Source organism: Vulpes lagopus, chromosome 5 (assembly GCF_018345385.1).
Source record: "Vulpes lagopus strain Blue_001 chromosome 5, ASM1834538v1, whole genome shotgun sequence".
Taxonomy (NCBI): Eukaryota; Metazoa; Chordata; class Mammalia; order Carnivora; family Canidae; genus Vulpes; species Vulpes lagopus.
The window spans coordinates 99095783-99111965 of NC_054828.1; the positions used below are offsets into that span (position 1 = coordinate 99095783).

The 16183-nt window shown below is 56.4% G+C and overlaps 1 protein-coding gene across 1 annotated transcript; it reads left to right on the forward strand.

Annotated features, from left to right (window-relative positions):
* Positions 1-1936: 1936 nt before the first annotated feature.
* PROM2 (prominin 2) lies at positions 1937-15853 on the forward strand. The gene is made up of 24 exons (XM_041754045.1): positions 1937-2493; positions 3123-3172; positions 3584-3786; positions 3882-4002; positions 4287-4350; positions 4636-4725; positions 5015-5214; positions 5570-5644; positions 6425-6488; positions 6720-6879; positions 7153-7305; positions 8292-8415; positions 8537-8628; positions 8744-8828; positions 9551-9697; positions 10374-10445; positions 11315-11407; positions 11543-11596; positions 11961-12041; positions 12263-12331; positions 13091-13180; positions 13395-13501; positions 13856-13930; positions 14139-15853. Exons 1-23 carry the CDS (start codon positions 2232-2234, stop codon positions 13917-13919), a joined length of 2520 nt encoding a protein of 839 aa, XP_041609979.1. The 5' UTR covers positions 1937-2231; the 3' UTR covers positions 13920-13930; positions 14139-15853.
* The last annotated feature ends 330 nt before the right edge of the window (positions 15854-16183 follow it).

A 16183-nucleotide genomic window follows, 5' to 3' on the forward strand; every position in this document is an offset into this window, starting at 1 on the left:
TCACTGACTCAGGAAAGTCTCTTCTTAGTAGCCTCACTTTGTCCACCTGTCAAATGGTCAAATTCAGTATCTTTATCCACCGTCCTGCCCCTTAGGCCATAAAAGAGTTTGGTATGTTTTGTTTCTTCTTGGGAGAAATCTTACCTTCAAAGTACAGTGCTTTTATTATAGACACTTACGAAAACAATAGCAGTAGCGACTCCTGGCTTAATTACAATAGTTGGTAAGAGGGAGAGAGTGGGAGGCTGCACAGGGTGGGGGCAGGGCTGCTTGTTTCCTGACCTGGGAAACTGGGGCCTAAGCTCCCCTGCCACCAGTGCGCTCAAGTCAGGGAATACCAGAAAACCCTACATGGACTTCACTGAACCACGGGTGGGTTATAGCAAGATAGGAAAGGGTCTTTTCTGGGGCAGGACTGACATTAGGCAGTGCTCACTGGGTGGGGGCGGAGGTGGGGGTGGAGGAGTATTAGGGGAGGAAGGGGGTAAGTTCTTCCTAACAGCTCACACTGGAGGAGAGAGTAGAGAATGGAGGAGACCAGCTCTTCCTCTTGGCAGCCTCCAGGGGGCCATGGTGCCCCTAGGCAGGTGCTGGGCTCAGGTGAATGGGATGGAGAGGATGAGGGATGGCCACAGCTGGCCTTTAGCTGTCTGGCACAGTCTCAGAGCAGAGCGGTCAGGGGCCCCCCTCCACGGGCTGGGGCTGGGCCTCCAAAGGCAGTGCTGGTCCTGGACCCTCCCTGGACCCAAGGAGCCAGTGCCCCCAGCCCATTCTGCCTTGCAGTCCTGATCCTCATCTCTGAGTCACCCTTTGATGAGGTTCCGTTTCCTGTCTGCACCCCGTTATTAACTGGACTATTCCTTCTCTGACTGTACTCTTGTCCTGGCTCAGAGGAAACTGAGGACAGCCAGAGGAGGGGTGAGGATTCTGCTGCAGGCTCAGCCCTGACTCAAATTTAGGTTACTTCTTTCCCTGCTCACCCCATCCCCCATGAGCAGCCCTGAATCTCTATGCCCCTCCCTCACCCCTGCCAACCAGGAACATAGCTTGGGGGGGGGTCACAGACCCAGCCCCTCCCTCCAGGGCTGCCACGGAAACTCATAAACTTCTACTACTTCTGTGAACATGAGTAACACATGTTTATTGCACAGAAAATAGGAAGTACAGATGAGCAGGAAAGAATTAAAAGCGGCCACGATCCTACCGGAGACAGTGTTTTATACCTTCAGTCCACGTGCTGTGTCATAAGCAGCTGTTTGCACTTCTTAAAGCATTGTGACTATCTTTCAGGTCAAAAGAGCCGTTTCAACATCATTTTCTTTATTGATTTTCCTGCGTGTCCTCTGAGATGCTCGTTTCACCATTTTCTTGGTGGTGGTGGCCGTCAGGATAGTTTCCCTATTGTGAATAATGTTGCCAGAAACATCCCCCAACCATTTAGCAACATTTCCCCACAACCTGCTCAGCCACAGGCACCCTCTGGGTGCCGGGCACACAGCCATTTACAAAGCAGAGACATGACATGTGTAGACACATCTCTGGCCCTCTGCTTGATTAGCTCTTTCAGCTGATGACTGGATGGGGCATTGCTGGGCCAAAGGGCACACCTTTGCCAGGATTCACCCTCCCCAAGGATGTGCCTGTCCCAGGGGCGCCACTGAGAGCCACTCTGGGCAAAGCCTGGTGGCCTCTCGGCTCCAGATTGGTGTGGCGGCGGGCGCAGGCCTGACCGAGGAGACAGAGCAGGCCCCAGAGGCGGCTGGGGAGGAGCCGGGTTCCTGGGTGGGTGCCGCGTTCTCGCCACCCCTTGGGCCAGGGCTTCGCTGGGTGGCTGTTTTCCCAGCCTCCGATTGGGCTGTTGGGTCTGGGTATGGAATATAATATCTGAAATCGGGCCACCCTAAACAACCCAGACTGCTGAGGCCTCTCCCCTAGCCGGCTCCCAGGCGGCCCTCCGGGGGCTCTGGGGTGCGCAGAGGGCGCCCCGGCTCCCACCCCGGCCGCCAGGGCGGTCCCGGCCAGGCCCTGCCCCTCGCCCCCACCTCAGGCCTCCGCCCCTGCCCTTCCAGCGCTGCGGGCGGGCGCCCAGGCGGCTCGGGAGCCCAAACCCGTCGGGCCGGTTTTGAGAGCCACGGACGCGGGCCGGGGAAGGATGCACCGCCTGCCCCGCGCTCCGTCCGCACCGCCGGCCGCCTGAGCGCGTCCTGCCTGCCCCGCGGCCCCGCGGCCCCATGGCGCGCGCGCCCGGCCTCCTGGCGCCCCTGCTGGGGCTGGGGCTGGGGCTGGGGCTGGGGCTGGGGCTGGGGCTGGGCCCGCCGGGGCCGGGGGCCGCGGACTGCGGGTCCCTCGGCGGCGCAGAGCGCCTGGCGTTCGCCCCGGCGGCCGGGGTCCACCGGCTGGCCCCTCGCGTCCGCCCGCCGGGGCCCCTGAGCCCCCTGTACGGCACCGCGCGGCGCTTCCTCTCCGCGGTGCAGCTCAACCCCTTCCCCGCAGGTGAGTGCGCCCCTCCCTTGGTGGGCCTGGGAGCTAGCGGGTCCCCCTGCACCGCGGGGCTCGCCTCCCCTGCCCGCGGCCCGGGCCTTCCCCACCCGGCTTCCTCCCCAGGAGCCCCCCAGGCCCAAGGGCATCACCTGGAGACCTTCCTGCGTGACCTTGGGCAAGCCCTTTTTCCTCCCTGAGCTTCAGTTTCTCTGCCCTCAAGTGGAAGAACGTACATTAGAAGGTCTCCCAGACCTGGCTAGGATTTTCTCTGGGTCTGGTGGTACTAGGGGTTGGGAGGACCAGCAGGGGCTACAGCCCTGTCCCTCTCAACCTGTCCCCTGCCTCTTGAAGGAAAGGGCTGCTAGGCCAGTCCCCTTTTCAGCTTTTAACCAGGCTGGTGGTTTCTCCGCTGCAGAACTTAGCTGTAGGGCCGCGGAGGAACGGTCCGCCAGGCCTCCTCTCAGCCACTCCCTGCGGTGGCAGCAGGAAGCCTGGGCATGATGGCACAGGGCTTGTCCTAGGGTGCCATGGTGGTGGGAGGAGCCCTTCCAGAGAGCCCACCTTCTCTCCTGGCAGTGGGGTAGACACAGGGGCAGGGCAGGTGCTGTCCTCAACCCCCACCAGCTTGACTCTTTCCTCAGAGTTGGTAAAGACTTTGCTGAATGAGCCGTCCTCTGTGAAGGTGGATGAGGTGAGCCCTTGGGGGCCGGTGATGGGCAGAGGGAGCTCAGGGATGAGCATGAGGGACAGAAGTAGAAAGGCCTCCTCAGCTCAACCCATGGCCCACATTGCTGGGAGGCCCCAGGGTGGGGTCTCGGGCATCCCTCCCTCCCTCCCATGTACACTGCCAATGGCACACTAATTTCAGGCCGAAGCCCTGCCACTAACCAGTGGTGGGTGGGCAAACCTGGACCTCAGTCTCCTCATTTACAAGATGATAAATAACAAGGACACCGTACCCCTTGCATGGGTTCAAGCAGATGTGTGCAAAGTGCCCACTGTTTGTGCGTGCCCTCCCCTTCGGGTTTCCCTGTGGCGTCAGGCAGGAAGCAGCTGCGGCCTGAGGGTCAGGACAGCCCCTCAGGCCCGCTGCCTTGCCCAGGTGGTGCGTTATGAGGCGGGCTACGTGGTGTGCGCTGTGATTGCCGGCCTCTACCTGCTGGTGGTGCCGATTGCCGGACTGTGTTTCTGTTGCTGCCGCTGCCACCGGCGCTGTGGGGGCCGAGTGAAGATGGAGCACAAGGCCATGGCCTGTGAGCGAGGCACCCTCATGGCCTTCCTGCTGCTGACCACCCTCCTGCTACTGTGAGGGGCCCTCGGGTCAGGCGGGAGGTGTGGGCTGAGGCTGGCGGTGCCTGTGGGCATCCAGCAAGCCCCTGCCTCCTCCCCCACGCCTGCAGGATTGGTGTGGTCTGTGCCTTTGTCACCAACCAGCACACGCATGAGCAGATGGGCCACGGTGTTGAGGCTGTGCCTGAGATTCTGCTCAGCCTCCAGGGCCTGGTCTCCAATGTCCCCCAGGTAAGTATGGAGTAACCCCTCACACACACCCCCGGAGTCTGCCTGAGCACCAGCCTCAGGTAGAACTGAATAGTGTGGGGCCTGCAAATTAGAAAGGGTTTCCCTTTCAACACCTGACTGCCCCCTGCTGGAGAGTTGCTGTAACACATAAATGCACGGTGGGCATCTTCAGGATGGCCTCCCAGCTGTGTGTGGGTGGCATCCCGGGAGAGCTGGGGAAGGGACAAGAGGGGGGCTGTCAGGTGACAAGGGGAGAGCAGCCTCATGACCCTGTGTTTGCCTAGGAGCTGCAGGCCGTGGCAGAGCAGTTCTCCCTTCCCCAGAAGCGAGTCTTGGAGGAACTGGATGGTGAGAGTTATAGCTGGCTGACATGCTGGGCAGCCCCTGGGTCCCCTGCTCAGGCCTACCTTGGGCGGCCCTCTCTTCCCTTCATCCTGGGCTCCACCTGGGCACACCTTCGCAGAGGTAGGGATTGGGCCTGGCTGGGGAGCACAGAAGTGCTGTGCTGAGGACCAAGAAGCCAGCATCTACCCTGCAGAGCCCAGTGCGGGGCCCAGGGAGGCTGGATGGATGGGTGAAGAGAGCCCCTAGGCTCCTGGGGGCCAGCCCTGCAGAATATCCTGTGCTCTCCAGGTGTCGGCATGAGCATTGGGAGCACGATCCATACCCAGCTCAAGAGCACCATGTATGAAGTGCTGGCCTCAGTGAGCAGCCTGGGACAGGGTGAGTGGGACTGCTGTCCTGGGTGGGCATCTCTTGGTGGCCCTACCCTCACTCAGCCCTGGATTTCTTATGCCACTGCAGCAAGCCCCTCCCATGACTTCCTGGTGGCTTTATCCCAGGATCCTCAACCTGGTTTAACATGCCCTGGGGCAGTTTCCATTATAACTACCGGGATTAATGACCCACATCCCTTTGGTTGCCAGGAGAGGGAGGTGTTCTATCTCCCTCAAGGCCTGTGAGGTCTCCTGGGAACCATGGAGACACCTCGGTCCAGAAGGGGGTCTCTCAGCCCTGCAGGTCTCTATGGATCACCTGCAAGCCATGAACACCACCTTGGTGGAGCTGAGGAAGGGCCAGCAGGACCTGGAGCCAGCTGTCTACGAGCGCCGGGAGCGCCTCCTCACCCTGCTGCAGGAGCCCAGCTGTCAGGGTTGCATGGAGGCCCGGAGCCGAGCCCAGGCCCTGGAGCTGGGAGCTGACTTCAGCCAGGTGACTGCCTGTCCAAGTGAAGGGCGTTGCTCTGCCTGCTGCCCCAGGAGTCCCTGGACGTTTCCTGAGGCAGACTCCTGATCCCTTTCCTCGAGCAGCTCCTCCCTTCTCTGCACACCAAGGGTTAATGATAGCCATCCTGGCACTGGAGCCAGAGCTCTCTTGGGCCATGTGCCATGCTGTGCTTTGAGCTTCATGCCTGTTAGTTCCTTGCATTCTCCTTGCCACCTAGAGAAGTGTTCCCCATTTTGTAGGTGAGGACAATGAGGGTTCCTACCATCCTCCCTCAGGGCTCCTCCTTAAGCCTCTCCATAGACTTTGTCATTAGGCCTGGTCTCCAATGCCCCCATTTTAGGTATCCCCTGTGGACGATGTCCTGCATCGGCTGAAGGGTGTCCCAGAGGCCAATTTCTCCAGTATGGTCCAGGAGGTGAGTGCCTGCCCATTCCACCTGACTTCCCCATGACCTGGTAGTTCACAAGTGAGGGTACCTCATTTTCTGCCTTGGGGGGTGGGAACCCAGTTGAACCTAAGACTTGGGTCAGGTCAGGGCCTTACCTACTGCATGGCTCCCGGGACTAAGAGACTCATGATGCTGGTTCTTAAGTGCACGCAGTCTGGTGGGGGAGGCAGGCCTGGAACTCAGAAGGCAGAGCTGGGCCCCTCAAGGTGGTGGGAGCTGGGGTGGCAGGGGAGCAAGCACACAAGCTGAGCCCTAGAGGTGCAGATGGGCTGTGGGGGAAGGTACAGTGTGAGTCAGCACCTATAACCCAGGGCCTGGAAAGTGCCAGAGTTGGGGAAATGGTGAGTCACCTGTGCCGGGTGGCTGGAGCCACAGGTTCCGGGAGGAAGGGAATCTAAGCTGAGGTTGGAGGAGCTGGTTGGAGCTGGACTTCAGGGAGCTAGGCCTGGCATCATGTACAGGGTGGATGGAAGAGAAGAGGATGGCTGAAAGGCTGCCGCAAGCAAGAGGGGTGGGGAGAATGGGGGAGGCTTCTAGGAGCAATGTTTTGAGGAGCTGAGTCAGGCTGGGCTGAGGGAGCAGAGAAGAGGCCATCCACCAAAAGAATAAAGGGACGTCCGTTTCCTGACTTCCTGATCTGGGAGCACTAGGACGGATGCCCTCCCTCTCAGCCTGGTGATGTCAGGGGTCCCTCAGGCTGGGACAGCAGGTGGAAAGCAAGAGGCACCTGCCCTTTTATTCCGGCAGGAAAACAGCACCTTCAACGCCCTCCCACTCCTGGCAGCCTTGCAGACAGCCAATGTGGTCAAAGGTGAGGCCCTGGTCAGGGGCCAGGTTGCCTGCTGAGTGTGCCACCCCCACCAAAGAGGCTTGTGGAGACGGGAGTGGGGCAGTGGGGGTGGGGACGGAAGCTGAAGGCTGTCCTCCATCTGGGCCTGGTCAGAGAGCGGGTCCTCTCTGTGGGTCCCAGATGTTCCTCCTGTCTATCCATCTTCTCCCCGGGTGACTTTTCCATCCCATAAGTCTCTGCTGCTTTGGGCAGAGCTGAAGAAGGTGGTGGCCCAGAAGCCTGAAGGCCTGAGGACACTGGCTGAAGAGTTCCCAGGCTGGGAGGCAGCCTCTCGCTGGAGCCGGACACTGGAGGAAGTGGAACAGAGTAGCCGCCCCTACCTGAAGGAAGTGGAGAGATACGAGAAATACAGGTGCCCAGGAACCCATGGGGGTGGGGGTGGGATAGGCAGCCCAGCCTCCCAGCCACACTGGGCCTGATTTTGAGCCCTCATCAACCCCCGGCTATACTCAGCATCTGCCTCTACCTCAGCCAAGACCCCTTTCTTCTTGGGCTTCTGTCTCCACCTTGGCTATGTGCCCTTGGGACCCCATAGGAGCAGTGGGCCTCCATCTAGCTACTGGGTCCTATGCCAGCCCATCCTGGTGCCTTCCTTCTCAGTGACACCACACCCTCTCTCTGGCAGGTGGATTTGGGGCTGCGTGTTGTGCTCCGCAGTCCTACTTGTGGTGGTCTGTAACCTGTTGGGCCTCAACCTGGGCGTCTGGGGGCTGTCTGCTAGGAAGGACCCCAGCCGCTCAGAAGCCAAGGGCGAGGCTGGATCCCGCTTCCTCATGATGTAAGATGGGCTGGGGAGAGGGAAAGGGTCTCTTCCTCTGGGCCAGCCAGGTTCCTCTCATGCCCATATGTGGAGCATGGGAGCATATAGCTCCCAGTGTGGCTACAGAAGCAAGTCCTGGGAATCAAGAGGCTAAGCTCTACTTCTGGCTCTGGCACTGACTCCCTGGGTGACTCTGGGCAGATTACCAACCCATCTGGGTCTCCACATCCTCATCTGTGTAAAAGGATTGGATCAGAGCAGGAATGACAAATAAGAAGCACTTCACCCTTCCAGACCAGGGGCGATTATAGTAATCAATGGGCACTCTCCCGCTAGGCCAGACATAGCCTCAGAATCCTTCTTAACCCAGCATCTAGATAGCATTACCAATAGGACGCCAAGCCAGAAATAGAATCTGTTTGCCATCTCTGGACTAGATGGCTTCTAAGGCCATCTAAGGCTGCCACATTCAGTTGTATAGGCTGGTCACTGCATAATGTGCCTGACCAAGGGGGCGAGTGCAGGCTGAAATCTAGCCCTTGTTCTATTCTCCAAGCCTCAAACCCCAGCATGGGGCTGTGCCTCTCCTACAGAGAAGCCCTGCAATAGGTCAGCAGCACTGGTCTTTTTCAGCCCATCTAAGTTGAGGCCCCTATTGTGCCAGGTGGCTTTGTTGCGGGCTGAGTTCTGGAGCCAGTCACCTCCATGTGCCTTAGGCTTAGAGGTGGGCCATCCTGTCTCTTTGAGCAATGCAGCTACTCTCTCAGGGCTGCTGGGGGGAGCCAGGGGCACCAGTGATAGATGATGGTGGAAGGTGGGGGAGGGGGACAGCCAGCAGCTCTGAGTTCTCTTTCCTGGCCCTAGGAGGCTGAGTCTTCAAAGGGCTTTGCCCTGGGGCCGACTTGCTGACCATGTTGGGCCGAGATGTGATGGGGCAGAGGGTGTGGTCCGGGGGAGCCAGCCTCCTCTCTCCCACCTCAGCCCTGTCCCTTTGCCTTCCCCAGGGGTGTGGGCTTCAGCTTCCTCTTCGCTGCACCCCTCATCCTCCTTGTCTTTGCCACCTTCCTGGTGGGCGGCAACGTGCAGACGCTGGTGTGTCAGAGCTGGGAAAGCAAGGAGCTCTACAAGGTGATCCTGCCTGCCCTGCTCTGGGGCCCAGTGGGAAGTGGAAGGGACAAGGCTCTAGGGGAGCTTGGGTGGCCTCACCATCAGCTTGCTCAGGGCTCTTTTCTCTTTGCCCCATTTCTAGTTTGCAGACACCCCAGGGAACTTGCCTCCATCCATGAATTTGTCTCAGCTTCTTGGTCTAAAGAAGAATATCAGTATCCTCCTGGCCTATCAGTGAGTGGGAAGCAGATGCTGGGGGACCTGTGGGGAGGACCTGAGGTAGGTGATGTCAGGACCCCCAACCCTCTGTCCTTTTCTCTCAACTTGAATAACTGTAACTCCTCCCCAGGCAGTGCAGGGAAGGGGCTGCACTCTGGAGTGTCCTGCAGCTCAATGACTCCTATGACCTGGAGAAGCACCTGAATATCAGCCAGGTAAGGGAACCTTCTGGAAGGCTGTGGGGATCCCTCCTGCAGAAATCCCTTCCTCTGTCCTTGCCTCTGTAGTGGGACCATATTATTGAACCCGAGAAGTCTGCAAGAGTGATTAAGGTACCTCAGGGGCAGAGGCCCCAGGTGAAAGCTCAGGGCCTGGCCCAGGGCAAGAGCCCAGGAGCGTTTCTAGGGTGTGTGGGTGGATGGGTGAGTGTCTGGAGGCCATGACCAGCTCTTGCAACTATGCTCCAGGAAGAACTGAACACAGCTGAGGTTGTAGCAGGAAAGGCTGGTGACAGCGAGTGACAGGGCCCAGGGGGTGTATATATACTGACTAAGGACAGACATTGGTTGGGATGCTACACTACAGTTAGTAGTGGGGTGGTTGGGGATGGGGTGTGACAGTGAAAAGGATAGTGATGAAGTTGGGAGTCACTCGGGGAGGGCTCACCAGAGGCCCTCTGCTGAGCTTGCACAGCCATAAATGTGGGCCAGTGAAGCTATTTGATAATGGGTCCCCAGGGAAGGTCTGTGTTGCTGTCCACTAGCCAGATAGGTGCCAGAGGAGAGGTAGGTCTTCGTGGGGTGGGTTAGAGCGGGGACAGCTGAGAAGCAGAGGCCTCCTGGGAGACTAGCTGGAAGTATCTAAGGTGGGGGCCCTGAATATCCAGAAGGAAGGCTCTGTGGTGACCCCTTACCTTATCCCCCTGTCCCCCTCTCAGTACACTGCCAAGCTGCAGCAGGAGTTACAGAACCTCAAAGTAGACATGAAGAATCTGGACCTGCTGAGCCCAGCTGCCCACCGGGACCTGGAAGCCCTGCAGAGCAGTGGGCTCGAGAAAATCCACTATTCCAGCTTCTTTGTCCAGGTGAGCATGGAGCACCTCAGGCCAGACCACGGCAGTCAGAGGAGCTTGTAGAGGAGCTGGGCTGAGGGGTGGTATCTTCTCTCATCACAGCTCTCCACATTTCCTCCACTTAAAAAAAAAATTCATTCATTCATTCATTCATAAGAGACACCGAAAGAGAGGCAGAGACATAGGCAGAGGGAGAAGCAGTCTCCCTGTGGAGAGCCTGATGTGGGATTCCATCCTGGGACCCCCGGATCACGACCTGAGCCGAAGGCAGACGCTTAACCACTGAGCCACCCAGGCGTCCCTCCCTCCACTTTTCTGCATGTTCCTAGGGTCTCTTCCTGTCGGGAGTGTCCACACACCATGTGCCTTCAGCCTGTCCCATTGGGGCTGGGCAGGAATGAACATACTCCCACCCAACAGCACGTGTCGCTGTTCATGGTCCTGAACCCACTGCTGTGGAGCATGCTGGTGGGAGGTGGCCTCTTCATTGGGTTATACCAAAGGGCGCCTCATTGGTCTTTTTCTTCTATCCTAATGGAGACATATTTCACAGTTTCAGGTCAAACCCACTGTGACCCATGTGTTACAATAGACTTAGCTGATGTGGGGTACTTCTGAATAGACTGGGAATTTGAGGGCTGGGGGAGCCAGAGTGCATTCCCTCCTGGCCTCTCCTGTCTGTCTCTAGATCCAGAAGCCCGTGGTGAACACCAACATGGAGAAGCTGGCCCAGGAGCTGGAAGAACTGGCCCGGACCCAAGTGAGAAGGGACCAATGACCCCACTGGGCAGGCAGGAGTCAGAGAGAGGCCCCGGAAGTGGAAGAGGGTGGGAGTGTTTGGAGTAGGGAGGAGGGTGGGAGTGTTTGGAGTAGGGAGGAGGGTGGGAGTGTTTGGAGTAGGGAGGAACACAAAGGCAAAGGCAGAGGACTGTGGGTTCCAACCAGTGGGTGATGAATCTCTGTACCCCCTGGGTGGGCTTAAGAGTTTTGCAGTATCCGTTCTGATTCAAGCTCTACCTCCAATAGGCTGTGTGGCCATGGCAGGTCATTCAGCATCTTCTGGCCTCGGTTTATTCATCTGTAAAGTGGATTATCCTCCACCTCAGATCAGATGAAGTAACTGGTCTGACATGCCACATTTGGGCAAGCATTTCTAAATTCTTGCTGCTCATGAAATCTGCTGGGACAGGTGTGAGGACAGTGCGATGGGCTAGACCGCATATGAATTGTCCTTGAGAAGCTTAAACTCTACTGGGAAAAAAATAGCATTTTGCATTTATAAATATTTAGAGCTTAAAAAGTGTTCTTTAAGACATTGGCTTCACACCAAGCCCGGATGATGGGTAGAGTGGGAGTATTCGTTTTTGGCAGATGCCACCACAGCTCAGGCGACCTCAGGTGTGGTTGGCTTAGAGGCACTTAATAAGTTAGTGGTGGGCCTAGAATTTGGGCTTCATTCCCCCAAACCTGGATCAGGCTTAGGGAGCTTAAGGAGGCCTTGATTTTCTGCCTCTGGGCCCAGCACTTTCCACATCTTCTCAGTATGTCTGATCAGTTGGGTAAAGAATATGTTGGCAAAGGCTGGCCTGTCCCTGGCAGGGTGTCATTCTCATCTCTGTCTCCCCTCAGGGCAGTTCTGTGCTGGGGCAGCAGCTTCAGGAGGAAGCCCAGAGGCTTCAAAACCTCTATCAGGAGCAGGTCCTCCCTCAGCAGAGCCTTGTGGTAAGTGTGCTAGCCCAGGGAGCCTGGAACTTGGGGAAGAAGAGAGGCAGGGAGGGGTAAAAGAGGAGGGAGGGGCAGCAATGTTCCTTCTCTGTGCATCCCTTCCCTTAATCAGCGCTGCTCTCTTCTCCACAGGCTAAGCTCAACCTCACCGTCAGGGCCCTGGCATCTTCAGCCCCGAACCTCCAGGTGGCTGCCAGGGATGGGGAGGAGGGGTGGTGGAGCAGGTGGACAACAGAGGGGAAAAGGAAGTAAGGGCCCTGCTAGCTTGGGGTCTTGTCTACTCTGTTGAGTCCCACTGGAGGTTGAGGGTAGGGGGTGGGAAGAAATGTGGGTGGATAGCAGATCCTTAAAGACCACTGTCTTTGGCCTCTGTGTCTTAGGTCCTAACACCCCCAACCCAAGGTGAGTGTGTGTGTGTGTCTGTGTGTGTGTGTGTGTGTGTGTGTGTGTGTGTGTGTGTGACATGTTGGATTAATAGATGGATGAGTGAATGCATGGCTGTTCCCTGACTGAGCAGGGCACTGAATCAAGCCTCTCTCCTTTCCCTCAGATGGAAACCTCTAGTGTCTTGGACAAGGTCGCTTACCTAAAAGGAGAGTTGCCTACCTGGACCACCAGTATCTTGAGGAATGTGAGTGGGAGATGGGACGGGGCAGGAGGGTTGCCACATAGTCAGAGATGGACTCAGGTGCTAAAGCACGTGGAGCTTCCACCCAGACTTCTCCAGCCCTGTCCCCTCACCCTGGCTCCCAGGAAACCCAGCTTGGCCTGTCCTGTTGGTGTCAAGCATGGGGGATGGGGGTGCTGGTTCCTGGGACATCTGTCAGCCTTGGGCTCCTCTCTTTCCTGCAGGAAAGTGAGTGTTTCCTGATCCGGGAGATGGGTTACTTTTCCCAGTACGTGGCCTGGGTAAGAGAGGAGGTGAGTGGGAGTCCAGGACCTCCTGACCTGAAGCAGGCTCCTCGTCGCACCGGCTCTTCACACTGTTGCATCCCTTTTCTGTCTCCTACGGCCCCTCGGGGTGCCCTAGGTCTTCAGCTTTGAACCCAAACTCCCAAATCTGACATCTGCACCCCTACTTCCTGGTGGGGCTCTGCTCACTCAGCCTCTGCCACAGCCCTTCTCTGAGGCCTGGGTGCAAGCTGGGCCAGCCATGGCTCTCTAGAACATGCTGTCCACACCTTGCCCCCACGTCCTTCCTCATGCCGGACCCTTTGCCCAGTTCTCCAACCACACCTCCCCCTGAATGCCTATGCTGACATGGCCTCTGCAAGCTATCCAGTGCCCACACTAGTCAGGTGTGGTCCTGCTGAACCCCGAGTGTGCATGTGTATGTGCACGTGTATGCGGTGCGTGCGTGTGTGTGTGTGTGCATGCAAACATGGGAGTAGGGCCTCTCCAGTGAGAGTATGAATTTAGAAAAACATCCTGGGCACATAGTAGGGGCTTAATACAGGCTGGTGAATGGGATGGAAAAGGCAGGAGCAGAGCAATGAGCCAGTGGCAGTGTGCTTCATCTCTATGTCTCTGCATCCACATGTCTGAGTACAGCTGTGCAGTGGCTCTCACCTGTGCCACTGGACCTGTCACTGTCCCTGTCAGCTTCTTTCTCTGAATATGGGGTGTACACCCATGGGTCTGAGTGTCTCTGCATGTACCTGCCTCGTGTTGACACTGCAGGTGACTCAGCACATTGCCACTTGCCAGCCTCTCTCCGGAGCCCTGGACAATGGCCGTGTGATCCTGTGTGACATGATGGCTGACCCCTGGGTGAGTGCCTCCAGCTCATAAGGGCTCATGGACATTGAGGCCCCCAGGAAGGGGCAGCATGAGCAGGGCCTGTGGTGAAGCGGGAGCCCTACCCCCAGGCCTACGCACCAGGCCTTCCCCTCAGCCCTGAGAATGCTTCCCTGTGCCTCACTGAGTCAGTGGGAGGACGTCTCTGTCTAGCCACAGCGAGCTGACCTCACATCCTCTGTTCTAGAATGCCTTCTGGTTCTGCCTGGCTTGGTGCACCTTCTTTCTGATCCCCAGCATCATCTTTGCTGTCAAGACCTCCAAATACCTTCATCCCGTTTGGAAACGCCTCAGGTGAGGAGGCTGCCAGGACTGAGGAGAACAGCAAGGGTCCAGGAAGGTCTAGTTGCTGGGTACTGACCCCTGCCACCCCCCCGCCCCGAGACCTCGCCAGTAGAGGAGGCTCACGCCTAGCCTAGCTCTGAAGAGTCACACACTCTGAGGAACTCCAGGACTAGAAAGTCCTTTCATATGTCCGCCCCATATCCTTCTTGCTGCAACACATCCACCCAGGCACAGCTTTTTGGAATTTTTCATACCCCTGGAAAACTTCTGAGGTGGGAAGATCAGGGCTCTGGGCTTGTACCTGTGTCAGGGCTGAAGGTCTATGCCTGCAGGCTCACTCACTCTCTTCGTGTGATGTCACAGCTCCACCAGCTCGGAGGAGACTCAGCTCTTCCACATCCCCCGGGTCACCTCCCTGAAGCTATAGGACCCAAGAAGGTGAGTTTCCACACCTCTCCATTCCTTGGTGCCAGGAGTGGGGAGTAGGAAGGGAAGGGAAGGGTTTGGGATCTGGGGTCTCTAAGGCCCAGGAGGGCAGAAAGGTTCTGAGACTTGGTGGGGTCTGAGTGTTAGATCTGGCCCATCCAGCCTGAGCCCTGCCATCCCTATCTTCCCCCTCACCTGTTGGGTTCTTAATCCATAACAGGGATATTTGCTGCAAGGTGATGCCTGGGGCTGCCTTCCTTCAGCCCTGGCCTGGACCAGAGGACTTCTGTTGTTCTTGCTCACAGCCCAGACTGGCATCAGGCCTGGATTGCCTTTCAACTTTTGTCACCTGACCCCATTTTGCCTATTTCTTTCCCACCCCCTTGATGTTCATGAACCCTTTTTTTCATTCCCAAAAGCACACTTAACTTTCGTTGAGCTACAGGAGCCAATAGCTTCTTCCAAGTGTTGATCCCTTATCCTCCTCATGCAACATATTAGCACCAGGAAGAGCTTGTTCTCCACCTATTAGAACTGCCTCCTCACCCATGCGTGAGACAGAGGCCCTGTCCAACCCCATTATGTCACTAGCTGCTCACCCCCTGTCCATGCCTCTCCCACTCCTCTCTAAGCTCCTGCCCCTTTCTGTCCTCTGACCTGCCCACCTGTCCCAGCTTCACTCTGCCCCAGCCCTCACATCCTCCCCCCAGGGAAACCTCTTTCCCTGCTTTGTCCCCTTTCTACCTTATCCCACTATCTTGCTGGTACCCAGGGACCCCTCCTCCCCAACCAAACTAATCACGTAAAGCCACCAAGCAGGCAAGGGTCCACCAGGGCTCTGCCTCATGGCCCTGGAGTGCTCCACTGCCCAGGGACCTGGACCCCCCCACAGGCCCTGGTCTGGATTTCTGGCCACCCCATGGGGTGAGGGAGGCCTATCTGAAGGCTGAGCCCCTTGCCTGCACCCTGGGATGGAAAGAGTGCTGTCATCCTGCAGCTCCTCTCTAAGCACTGGCTCCCTAGGAAGGGACCTGTGACTTGGGCCAGAGGGGGGGGGTCACCCCCGGCTCCCCCAAAAGTAATCTCTTCGACAATCACCACTCAGCTTTCCAGGGGATCTCAGATCTGGTGGCCACAATTGGATTTTGAACTGTGGCCCTTACTCCTTCTATTCTATGCATGAAGCCTAGTCTATCCCTGTGCCCTTTTTGCATGCTGGATGCTGAGTTCCAGAAATGGAAAAGGAGGAAGAAAGAAAAGAGATGGACAAAACCTCAGATTCATTAAAGTATTCTCACTTCCTAAGCCATGGCCTTGGATCTTTGATACCAGCCCAGGCTAGGGCCCTATACGTAGTTGGTACTTAATGAGGTTTTTCTGAAGAGGAGAATCCAAGACTTACCCTAGCAATCAGCAGATGGGGAGTGGGACACTCAAAACAGGCAGACCTGGCTGCACATCCACATGCTTGGTAGCTAGAACATGTTCTGTGTGTTCCCTAGACCTCAGTTTCTCCATTTCTAAATTGGAGAGAATAGTCCTGACTGCCGTCTAGGGCTATGAAAAACGTGACATTGCATGGAAAGCCCTTGGCAGGAGCCTGGCACAAAACAAATGCTCAGATCCTGCATCTTTGATGCAGGCATCCTTGAATGTAGCACAACTGCTTTTTTTTTTTTTTTTTTTTTTTTTTTTTTTTTTGGCTTTTCCCAAACCTTTTTGGCTTGTTTCTCATCTGCTACCCTATGCAGGAGAACTGTGGCACCCTGAATATCGAGAATGAAACTGATCGGATAAAAATAGAAAGAGAAAACAATTATAAAAAATTTCTGGTTCTCTATCAAAATTCTCTACCTTATCCTTTATATATGTGAGCATACTGCACATGGTAATTTTACAGTTTAATAACTTCCTAATATGGAAACTCTGAGTCTGTTTCTAGTGTCTGTTGTTTATCTTGGTTTTTCTAGGTTTTGCCTTGTCTCCTCAATATACTTGGTGATTTCTGATTGAATGGCACGCATTATATCTGAAAACCTGTAGAAATAATCTGAGGCATAGGATGAAGTTATCTACCTCCACAAGGATTATGTTTACATGGCTTGGAATGTAACTTGGGATCCCATGTGTTGGGATCTAGCAAACCAGGATTATTTTAATCTACTTTTGGGACTGAGATGATTTGCAGTCCCTTGGAGTGCTGGTTTACTTCCAATTCTTTTATATTCTGGGAGTAGACCTCTTTGGGGTCCCAACACAGCGTGA

What these genes read in the sequence shown, in the direction of transcription:
- PROM2 (XM_041754045.1), top strand. Translation starts at nt 2,232, where the DNA reads ATGGCGCGCGCGCCCGGCCTCCTGGCGCCCCTGCTGGGGCTGGGGCTG. An exon ending in TCTCCAGTATGGTCCAGGAG is followed by an intron (nt 5,645 to 6,424) that starts GTGAGTGCCTGC and finishes TTATTCCGGCAG; the next exon opens with GAAAACAGCACCTTCAACGC. An exon ending in AGTATCCTCCTGGCCTATCA is followed by an intron (nt 8,629 to 8,743) that starts GTGAGTGGGAAG and finishes ACTCCTCCCCAG; the next exon opens with GCAGTGCAGGGAAGGGGCTG.